This window comes from Hypomesus nipponensis, chromosome 27, assembly GCF_054491055.1.
Source record: "Hypomesus nipponensis isolate SF chromosome 27, ASM5449105v1, whole genome shotgun sequence".
Classification (NCBI taxonomy): Eukaryota; Metazoa; Chordata; class Actinopteri; order Osmeriformes; family Osmeridae; genus Hypomesus; species Hypomesus nipponensis.
Window position 1 is genome coordinate 10,237,504 of NC_140387.1, and position 12,401 is coordinate 10,249,904.

Here is a 12,401-nt window from a genome sequence, read left to right on the forward strand (position 1 = left end):
AATAAACATCCACAAAATTAGACTTATTCTGGAATATACCATACATTTAAGACATTTTGTCTCATAGCCTATTAAGATATCTTGCTCCATAATATTCAAATCTCACTCAAACATACTTCATATACTTAAGCAACCACAGATTAACCTTAATATTGAACAATACAGTTTTGTATCTTGTTGAACCCAGTCAGCTGCTCGCTTCTTTTGCAAGTGTTGTCTGCCATATATTACCGGAGCAAGCGCTGCTGCTGCTAACGCTGCTGCTATCTGTGTGCTTTGCTTGCATGTGATAGTTTAGGCTGGAAGTACTCCGGTGATAACTAAACTCAGCCTGACAATCAGTACACACAGACTTTTGTCAACAGAACCGTCGCAGAACTTTTTGAAGAGGGACTTCCCATCTAAAATCCCTCTCTCCATCATTCAGCTACCGTCGGCAGTCGAAATCATGTGATGACAGGCGATTCCCAGGGTCAAAAAGTAACCTGCGTTAACAGCACAATTTTTTTTTTGTCGAGTTGAAATTAGATTGCTTTAATGCGATATTAACTTTGACAGCCCTAGTTTAAATACATTATTTAATATGACATTACTTATTGTACATGCAAGTCTTAAATTGCTTATATGTATGATGCTGCTAGTACATCACGGCACCTCGTATCTATGCATGTGCATGTTGTGACGTTGGGCTAGCACTGAGGTCCCTTCTGCCACACAAGGCACTTTTTGCCACAAAAACGTTGTAAGCTCCTAAACCGTGTAACGGAATGTGAATAAAAATACAAGCGACGCAATCGGGACCAAGACAAACAGTTTGACACCAGCGTTGTCTATGTAGTCCAAATAATTATGGATCCGTAGGGGTGGGATGAAAATAATAAATAAATATAGCTGCAAGCAGCAATGGCGGATTCCTCCAAAACATTAAGAGCCATTTAAAATTTAAAAATTCTTCACAAATTGTCACTGTATAGAAAAATCCATGCTTCAGACATTATAGGTTGTACCACCAATATCCGTTAGGGCCTTTGCTTCAAGCCAAGGAGTGAGGGGTGGGGGCTAGGTCAGCCCGCCTTTTCCAAACAGCTTTGAATGTGTGTGCGTCTCCCCAAGTTTGCATGTGTGTCAGAGGCCTGGTTGAGTCAGTGAAGATTTGGTGCCCGTGCTCGTAAGGGGAGGAAGGCAGAATTTAATTGGCAGATGCCCCAGCCTTTAGCCAAGCATGCATATTTCAAGCATTCACAATAAATCTACTTTTCATCTTACATTCAACTATTTCTCAGATTTTTGTAACATAGTCAAGAGTCTTCATATCAACTGATGATCGAATCCGAGAATCAGTTTTTGACCGGCGAATGTGTAAAGCATTATTTTAGCGTTGCGTTAAATACGATTTCCACGTGAGCTATAAGGCATGCATACCAACTTCCACACTTTGGCCTGATGGGGTCACAATGCCATCCTTTTGAAATTGACAACTTTGAGGTGTAGTCTATAGGGCCACCTATGCTCTGGTCAGGCCAATGCTTCCTTATAAGTGTAAGTCTTTAGTTTCACTATGCCAAAGAAAAGGAAAACATGACCAAGCTGTGTTTGGTTGATTAAACTTGACTTGCGGATGTTTAAAAGGAAAGAGTGAATGTTTGGATTGTTAGTGATTAGAAGGTGTATTATCAGGGTGGCTCCCATCCTTGTCAATTTGATTTAATTGAGTTTCAGAGGGTTATAGACAACTTTGACATCTAAACGTCCAGTTGTTGGTGCAGTGTTTCCCACACAGACTAATGTGTGGCTGTGCGATAGAATCAACACCGGCCGCCACATATTGCGTTTTGTCATTCATTTATTTGTTCAACCCTCTATGGACACAATGAAGCTTGAGTCGCCATTGGCTAGTAGATTTTTTATTTTACATTATCTGTCTGAATTATTCTTTATGTTGCATATGGATTTAAACTAAAACATTTTAGCAAATGGCTTTCTCTTGCCACTTGACTTCAGCTACCGCTCCACAGCTGAGGATGGATCATACTGCTGAAGGTCTGGGCCTTCTGTTGAAATGAAGATCAGGTCTGAAATTGAGGTGTGAGACTGCTGGAGACATCTGATTTTACTCTCTTTTGGGCACTGTAGGCTCTTTCGCAGTTGGCAGAGCTGATTAGCAGAGCAAGAATAATCTGAACAAGGAACAGTAATCTTAAATTGTCTGATAACAAAAAGAATGATAAGCATTTTCTGCTCAGACTGGAATTGTAGCTTTTTTGCATCCATCTCTTTGTGCGTGACAAGTGCTGTAAAAAGCAAGTTGATATTTTTGTGAGAGAAAGTAACAGAGGTAGTCTAGCGTTTTACCTTCCCTAGCCACAATAAATCTTATCAACGAGTGACAAATCTAGTGACTTTCCATTACTTTGGCAATCTCCGTTTTCATTGTTGAGCAGCAGTAAAATAACAAATTGTACGTCTGTTGTCATAGCAGCCAATCATGTTAACTCGCAGTCAAGCGACGGTGGGTCATTAAAATCTGAGCTGAATTTAGTATTTGCCTCTAACTCACAGGTGAGTGAAATTGAACAATTTACTATCCATTGGCTAATTAAAGAGAATTCTTAGTTGCCTAGCGTGAAATTTGGTCGAATATGCACATTGCCCCTCCCCTCCGTGCACACCGCGTCTGTCTCCATGAAAACGAGATAATCCCTGGAAGGGTGGAAGCTAGGCCTATTTGGTGCACAGAAGACGGCTGTAGAAATTCACAAGTTCACAAAAGGTTGGTATCTCGTGAACACCTTTACACAATCACACAGTAAAAAGTGCTGGTAAAAATATTCGTCCACATTTTAATTAGTTTTTTGTGGAGGGGTACTGTAATAGAATTTTAGGATGTATGTATAATGTATGTGTTTTAACAGTGGTACACTGTAAGCTCCTTTGTTCATTATAAAGAAAATCCTGATACTAGTTTAAGCCAGGTCAAGAGGAGGTGAATGGCGTAGAGGAATGTCTGTTTGACCACTCTGTAGGACAGTAAACCTTGAGGGATGGGTGTCGTATCTTATATGGCCTTCTATCTAAGATTTTTGATACAATGGAGATTAGATTGACCAAGGAGGGGTCATCTGGAGATATGAAGTCTGGGGACCTTAAGATATTAATGACCCAACAAAGGACAGTTGACCATTTGGATGGAGAGAAATGCAACATGAGAATTCTTATCACCTGGGGGAGAGGATCTTTGGGACATCAGGTTCTGAGGCTGTTGTTTCAGATGTCACTGTATTGTGTTTGGAGACTTTGACTGATGTTTATATTGATTGATTGTTGCATATAAATGACCAAGTTGTTATGAGCAGTATGAGACTTTGTCTGTATTGTGTTCGCTATCACTCTGTCAAACGACATTAAATACATGTTTTTCGGTAGACCGATCAACTGTACTGTACTGTTACCTGCTTTAATATTTATTTTTATTTTTTTATTAATAAGGCAGTCATATCCAGGTATACAGTGTCGTCGGAAAACTTTGACACTACCAACAAATTTGAGCACGTCTGTATGTCTAGTCTTAGATCCTTAAGGGAAGAAATAATAAAAAATATAGCTGCAAGCAGCAATGGCGGATTCCTCCAAACATTGCAAACCATTGAAAAATGTATATTCTTCACAAATTGTCACTGTATAGAAAAATCCATGCTGCAGACTTACCAATGGGATACCAAATCTGAAATGCAATACCATCAATATCCACAAGGGCCTTTGCCTCAAGCCATTTCTCCTGAAATGTTGTGTGTGCGTCTCGCCAATCTTGCACACGTGTCAAGGGCCTCTGGCCCCTTGTGTGTGTGAGAATTTGGAGCATGCACGGTGAGGAGCAAAGGGAGAGAGTATTTGGGGGAGTCTTCATATGAACTTGTGATTGAATCAGAGTATCAGTTTTGGACCGGCAGATGTGTAAAGCATTATTTTAGCAATAGCGATAAATTTGATTTCCTTTATATAAATCTGAAATAGAATAATTGAAGACATTACGCTGCCTTTGCACATGGAAACATGTTGTAGTGTCTTCCACATGACATAACAAGTTTGGTGTTGATATCTCAAAGATTTGCTGAGATTTGACCCAATTTCATGTTTGGTTGCTTTGTTGCCGATTTTGATTGGCTGTACCGGACAAACGGTTTTGAAAATCAAAAATCTGTTTAAGAATTGAGTGAGGGTTACTCGGACGATGATCTTTGTCAATTCTGGGGAAGATTGGACCAGAATTGAAGGAGGACAAGCGACACAACGTGTTTTCTTAAAATTCAAAATGATGGAAAATCTATACGACTGGAAATTGACACCATATGGTGTGTTGAACTCGTCTTGATCCAGGGAATCCAACGCTACCTCATTTTTGAAAATCGGTCATACGGTTCAAAAGTTACGTGTGTAAACACGAGTCCAACTTTGACCAGTTGGTGGCGCTAGTGCTCCAATGGGAGACCTGAAACCGGATAAAAATAAAGAAGGGACTGTGCTTAATGTGAGCCAAATTTCACACTTTTTACCATACGGTTCCAGGGCCTGCCATAGACTCCGATGGGAGAAAAAGATTAATAATGATAATAATAAGAATATAGCTGCAAGTAGCAATGGAGGGGCCAAGCAATCCAGAGCAGGACATGGCCTCCAAAGCACTTGTGCAACAACTAAGTCACAACAACGTGTTGCACTCATGCAACACACCAAGTTACCATCATAGCAGTGATTTTTCTGGTATGGCACCCCACCCTCTGCTATTCGTGGAAACGATGGAACACAAGTTTGTTGACAATCGGACAAATGGTTGCTGAGATATGCTCTCAAGTCTTGTTTGGCGGCTATGCAGCCGCCTTTGATCGGCTCTACCCAACAAACGGTTTTGAAAATGGAAAATCCATCTGATACCTTTTGTGAAGCTGGGTCAAAAGACCATCTGTGCAAAATTTGGTAAACGTTGGACAAAATATGTGGCGTGCAAAAGGTTTTTACACTTTTACATGAAATCCAAAATGGCGGCCGCCACCTTTGATCGGCTCTACCGAACAAACGGCTTTGAAAATGGAAAATCCATCTCATTCCTTTGTGAAGCTTGGTCTGAAGATCATCTCTGCCAAATTTGGTAAACATTGGACAACATTTGGGGCGTGCAATTTTTTTTTACACTTTTGAATGAAATCCAAAATGGCCGCCAGTCAGGCTTGGAATCTGACAAGACATAAAGAGACAAAGAAAATTACTTTATTAAGGTAAACACTAACAGTTTGCCAAAACACGTTTATACTTCTGGCCACGCCCCCTTTTAGTCACATGACACAATTTTGTGTTTGGTACACCGAGTAGGCGTACCAAACTTGGTGTCACTGCCTCAAAGAACTGCTGAGATATGACTTCACGTCCTGTTTGGCGGCTTTTCTGCTGAATTTGATTGGCTCTCACGGACCAACGGTTGTGATGATCAAAATTCTTTACCATAACTTTTGTGAGGCTTGGTCTGAAGAGCATATCTGGTAATTTTGAAGAAGTTTTGACAAAAATTGTAGGAGTAGGCTTTCAAATGTTTTTGATAAAACCGGAAATAACGGAAAATCGATACAACCGGAATTGACGCCATGGTGTGCGTTGAACTCGGCATGATCCAAGGAAACCAACTGTACCTCATTTTTTGACAATCGTACATGCGCTTCAAAAGTTACTTGTGTAAAAGCAACTCCAACTTTGACCCGTTGGTGGCGCTAGAGTGTCCAAGTATGAGACATGAAACTTTGTAAATTGGACCAGGGGATTGTTCCCAATGAGTGTGCCAAATTTCAAAACTTTTGACCAAGCGCTTCTAGGGCCTGCCATAGACGCATGGCGGAAGAATAATAACAAGAGAGCAGGGACGGACTAGGAGTAAAAATAGGCCCTGGACTTTTATCCAGACAGGCCCACTAGAACCGGCCCCTGTATACCCCACCACAGTTACCCTGCCAATGCATCCACAGTCTGTGTTTGATGTAATGCAAGTTAGGGAGTGTCACAGTTCATGCGAGCGCGCCAGGCCCGCAAGCACATTTTTTGGCCTTTATTTGAGCGCAAAATAGTTTTTTGAGCTTGAAGTAAAATAAACATTGCCGTTTTTCAATTGGTAAAACCTTGTTTAGTGAAGATTGTGTTTTTGTCTCTAATTTTTCAGCCCCTTATGTTTCTGACCCTGGTTTTCGATCGTTATATAGTCTCTACTAGCTAGCTTTCGATCTCAGTGCCACTGTCGTGTGTAAGCGAGACAAAGGTGGCGGGGTAAGGGCTGCGCATACGTTAATTTGGAATAGACTAACCGTCCTTGGGGAAAGGGGGGCCGGCCAACCGTGTCGCTCAATCTTCTGCCAACATTTTATTCGTATCTTAGTTAAAAAAGGCAGGGCAAGTACAGCGAACCCCCTTTGAAACAAGCTACTGTAACAACTTTGTCACTGGCAGTATTTCAGATGGAATTGCGATTCAAACAGTACCGTCTGGTAACTAAATATGCCCCCCAAAACGTAAATAAGTTTGACATTAATGTAGGAGGGCATGGCTAATTCAAAAGAAGTTTGCTAGAGGCAAGCTAGCTGCTGTTGCTAGCCACACTTCACTGATTGTTTGAAAGTGACGGAAATGACAATGTTTCTTTTGACATAATAAAGTTTAGCCATAGCTGTGGCATTGAAGACAGTACTACACACTGCCAGTGGGTGAGCCGAGTTTGACTCTGAGGCTAACGTCAAAACAAGATCTCACTCAAATTCCAAGTTTTATACAAATCACAAAAATATGCTGACCCGCTGGCTGTCTTCGCAATCGCCATATCTTTAAAACACTTCCCTCCCTTTTGATGTAGAATTGACCCTGGTACGAAATTAAGAAAATACTCATCAGACCCAGATTGACAACAGCTGCCGCAATCGTCAATGGAGGCTGACAGGGTTCTCACGTAGCAAACAAATTAAAGTTTTTACAGCAACCTACATTAAAATCTCACCGCCTGGCTGTCTTCACAAGTCATATCGTCATAACATTTCCCTCTGTTTATTCATGTAAAATTGACCTTGCTATAAAATTAAGAAAATACTACTATGACGCCTTCTAGCATGGCTGCCGCCTAATACTAGGCGGTCTCACGGGCAACCCGCACTCGCTCAAATTACAAAGACTTTCACAACCTAAATCAAAAATACGAGATGGCAGTTCCACCCGAAATGGTGGTAATTTTTGGGGGTGGCATTTTTCACTCGTAATCTAAGATCCAATATGCACGTTGTCTCTATCACGTTGTGTCCATGCGTCATTGCTAACGTGTGCTGACGTTGTGACGTAGGCTAGTACTGAGTACCCTTTGGTGGCACTTTTTGCCACAAAAACACAATTTCAACTTAAACCGTGCAACGGAACGTAAATAAAAATACAATCAACTCAATTGCTACCAAGACAAAACTTTTGACACCTGCGTTATCTATGTAGTCCTAATATTGACTGATCCTTAGGGGAAAATAAACAATACAAATAAATATATATGTGACAAAACAATGGTTGTGCTCGCCCAAGGCATGAGCACACCCAATAAAACGAACAATAACCATAGGTTCCTCGCAGCTTCGCTGCTTGGCCCCTAATTACAATAGGTGCCTTGTAGCTTTCCTGCACGGCCCCTAATAAATTTAGCTGCAAGCAGCAATGAGGTGGCCAAGCAGTCAAATGACCCATAAAACATTTTAGACATCCTCAGAAGAGCATAAGAAGAAGAAAAGGTAGAAACACTTAAGTGGCTCCGCAGCTTGGCTGCTTGGCCACCAATAAGAAAACCAACAATTACAATAGGTTTCCTCCTTATGGAGGAAGTTTAAAAATGTGATTTAAGTTCACAAATAAAGATTATGTCAATGTCTTACCTTTTGCAAGTAGAGAATAATTCCTTTGAGAACAGCATAGAAGGTTTTCCAGCCTCGTTTTCCTCTTGGTGCTGAAAAAGAAAGTGAAACAGTTTCACTATGAGGTAATGGAAATGTCATGTTTACACGTAAAATATTGTAATGAACATTGGCAGTACAAGTTAAACTGTTCTTGGCTCCTTGCTCACATAAAAACCAGTTACCAGGACATTATCCTCCTGACATTGTCAACAACAACAGATCAAAACAAATTCCAAACCTCTCTACAACCATGCTTACATTAGTCAAGATCATTCCCTTGAGAGTGAAAATGTGATTTTTTTTTTTTTTTTGGGGGGGGGGGGGGGGGGCGCGGTTCAATCCAGAGAGTTTTAGGGAGTGGGTATCTTCCTCAAGTGAGAGAGATTTGCTTTGAGAGCCATTAAAATCCTTTTATAATATTAATTATTCCACCTGTCCAGCAGGGAAGACTGGTTGACACATAGCTTGTACTTTATACAAAGCAGGGCCAAAGACTGCGATTCCAGAAAATACTTTAGCACAGAGTCAAACCTTCAACATGATAATAATCTGTGCACCTCATTAAGACACCGTACTGCAGACCACATTAACACAAGACTTTGCATTATGACTCCTCATTCAATACCACTATCTTTCTGGATGAGCTTCAAAGGGTTGACATGAGACCCTCTCCTTCTCCCTATGGGAGGGAGAAGGGCCAGCCAAATGGCCCACCCTTCAGCAAACTTTTTGAAATACCAATAACAAATATATCCAGTACTGTTCATAATATTTCCATTTCCTTCAATAAATCATTGTGTATAATTTTTACTCACATAGTCTATTCCCTCATGTTACCTGATCCGCTCTATACTTGATGAGTGAAGTATTCCTTCATGATACTGATAAGATGCATAATAACTAGGTTTCCTCAATCTCCCTAAACCAATTTAGAGGCAGTGCCCCGACTTATTTAGCCTGACGTTGTCATACTCATAATTCTAGTCAAAATATGAGTCTGAAAACTCTTCGTTGGGCTGTGACTATGGGGCGTGTTTCAACCGAACTCGTAAAACAAATGCCTCTTCGCTCAATTGGATAGACCTACAACCAATCAGAGCAACGTAATATGTTGTTTGTTGAAAACGAATTCAACCCAAGGGTTCTTTCGTGACGTTGTTGATTACATTACGTCACTGTTGATCATCTGTCCATCATCGTGTAAAGCCTGCCCTGGCAATTTCATTGGTCTGCCCAGATCCTGGTTTTATATAGTTGTTCCCAATACGAGACCCTCCAGACCCAACCACATTTTTTTGTGGGCAGGGAGAAGTTGGGCTGGCAGCCAGGCTACGACTTATTAATACTTGATTAGAAATTAAGTACATTTATTCTTCAACGACCACACCCCACTACACTACCACACACTAAATTGTGTTCACTATCAGTCATAAAGGTACTATCATTATATTTGTTGTACACAAATGCCAGGGATAGGAATTTAGGTTTGCTTTCATCACTGTCCACATTTTGGCAAGCATAAGTACAGTGCAAACAAGTCTGCAGCTTTAAGCTTGGGAAATAAACTTATAATAGCCCAAATATAACTGGTTTCTGAAATACAGGAGACTAACACCAATACCATCCATTTGTGTCTGTATCCGAACTGCTACCTGAACATTAGGCAGCAATTTTATTACTATATTTTAATGACCATTCCATTCACACATTACTATCTTAAGTCCATGAATCTTTAGAGGAAATTATCAGCATCATGGAGAGTAGAGGGTTATTAACTATTCCACTTTGCACCAAGATAATGTTTCAATGAAGATTATCAAAAAGCAATGACATACAATTTCACATTAGATTTTATTCGGTTTTTAACCAGACCTGAGTCGGCTCTTCATAACTCTGTGACAAAATGGAATACATAGTTGATTACATGATTGCAAGTCATCATCAATGGTCTGAGGTAGCACGCCCATCAGGAATTCAAGAGAGTGAAGTCAAGTACCAAATAACTACTTTAAAGTATTATGTAGTATATTAAGATCTGCATATTTGCAGATGTTTCCGTGTAGCACTTTAAAAACTTAAGCAAAATACAGAAAATGTCGAGGTCACTGACAATATGGGTGTGTCTGTGTAGACAGATGAAAACGTTTTGTTTTTTATTTAGGCTGTGAGGTTGAAAAAGATGACATGAAAGAGTGTGTAGAATTCTGATATTGACTGTGTGTGTGTGTGTCTGTGATGTATCCATCACCAATTGTTGGATAGCAAACACATTTTTCTATAATATTTTTGAAGGGTTATGGTTATACAAAACAAAACTCTGCTCTTTCCTAATGTAATACACATACACAGCTGCATTTTAAATGTAATATGCATGTATGTGCCATTGTAAAACGGTGCAAATTGGACCGTAAGGTGAACTTCGACTTAGGTAATAGTGAGGCTAGTCAGTAGCTTACTTTTCTTTCCATCCATGTCAGCATGGATCTTGCGTGCCAGGAAGCCCGTTTTATAGATTGCAGCGTTGGGGTCGTGCGCGATGTCCAGGAAAGGGTTACTGCCACTGCTGATCCGGGTGATGCTTTTGGTGTGGGCATTGTCTGCTAGTTCAGACAATGACTTTTTGAGCTCGTCTCCATCTCTGGAGACAAAAACAAACAAGATTTTCAGATGGATTTTGGATTTGAAGAAGTGTGTGTCAGATGCCCAGACTCTCTTTTATAGTGTCCTCCTATAAAGATGTTTTAATGTTTTTTTTTAAAAACCTCTTAGGATTGTACTAAACAACACAACGCACAAAACTACTCTTTATATATTTACACATGCCATATATCGTTGGAAATATCATATTCTACTGATGCTATTGATGATGACCATTTCAAGATCGAACCGCAACAGCAAGTACATTCAACGTCTTTGTCCAACCACCAACATGTAAACAAACAGACACCAGAGACGACTACCTATCGAGCCTCACAGTTGACCACTTATACATAACAAAAATTGTCTGGTTACATTGTCAAAGGTCCAAATGATCCAATCAAGTATTTAATCAGTATTACATCCATAAATACCCATTGGCTCTTGTTTCATCATTCTAAAGTGGTCACCTGGGGGGTATTCCAGGTAGTGGGTTTAGTGAAAACTTTTAGTTGTTTAACCTTGAAAAGAGGCTTACTCCGACGATTCCATTCCAGAAAGAGAGGTAACAAAACCTTTTGGTAAGTTTCCATGGTAACTTACTCCGTGAAACTAATCTGCTAGCTAGCAGATTTTCCATGCCAAACTCTGCGTTTCTACCTATCCCCCTCCCACTTTCTGAGACTGCTATTGTTGTTGGCAGACATGGGATATCCTTTCCTGGTTTAGCCGAGCGATCTCGAACAAAATTTTATTTGCTTAGTTGTACGCCAGGAGATGATATTAAGACTGCGATTTGATGTGCTTTAATTTCCTGATGAATAACTAAGTTAACGTTTCCGTTTCCCGTCATAATCTGTCATTTATTTTAGCAACATTCTAGCCATTGGGCCTTCATCGCTAATGTTACACACAGAACTGACCAAATGTTTTTTTGCAGTGAAATAAAGACAAATTATTAAATTGTATTTGGTATTTGGTCTCCTTCATTGCCTACAAATAGAAATCTAATGAGTATTTTTATTTTTCAGCAAATATATTTCAAGATTGTAGGGGGTCAATATTGGCCAAACGACCAAAACTAATTCCCCTATGGTTTGAAGGAAGATGGGAAACTGAACAGTGTATTAACATTAAGCAAATAATGCCAATACCTACCAATGGAATTACAGTTATTTGACTATGGGTTAAATTATGCAAGAATGGTCAAAGTAAGATTAAATAATATAATCATTTAATCATATTGCTCAACAGAAAATGCAACAAATGACTTGACTTTGTGATTCATTTGGCTGTCCACGTCTGCCGAGAGATCTGAAATTCTATCTGCGACAGTGTTCCTCGTTAGGCTAATGTTGGCAAAGGCCTGCTGCTTTCAGGGCACACGATTTCTGCAGCCTTCAGCATGCATGTTTTCACGAACTCTGCCTCAGAAAATGGCCTGGATCCTAACGCTATCTCGTTAGCAATAAGGTAGCTAGCTTTCACCGCTGCATCACTGAACTCTTGGCTACGGGTAAAAACTGACTGCTGTTTCTTCAGACCCGCTAACAATTAATTTATCTTCTCTATTCTCAGTTGGTAATGAGGGTGTAACCATGGGTAATTTTGACAACAACAGCTTAATAATGATAAGGAAATACTGCCAGTTAGCGCATTCTGGGAGCGTTGCTGTCACGTGCTGGTTACTTCCGGATCTTTCATTTTGTCATTGCGACCTCTGCTGAACAAATTTGGAATCTGTTCCTTTTTTTGGGACGTCGTCTCGCGGGCTGGATTGAACCATCTGGCAGGCCGGTTTTGGCCCCCGGG

At 40.3% G+C, this 12,401-nt stretch overlaps 1 protein-coding gene across 3 annotated transcripts in view; it reads right to left on the reverse strand.

Moving 5' to 3' along the window:
• Positions 1-12,401, reverse strand: part of psd3l (pleckstrin and Sec7 domain containing 3, like) — a 144,536-nt gene that overhangs the window by 17,404 nt on the left and 114,731 nt on the right. For all 3 annotated transcript variants that reach the window (XM_084693317.1, XM_084693315.1, XM_084693316.1), the window contains exons 11-12: positions 10,409-10,590; positions 7,932-8,002 (exon numbers count right to left, since the gene is read on the reverse strand). In XM_084693317.1, coding sequence (XP_084549443.1) covers positions 7,932-8,002; positions 10,409-10,590 — 253 coding nt within the window. The remainder of the gene's footprint in view (positions 1-7,931; positions 8,003-10,408; positions 10,591-12,401) is intronic.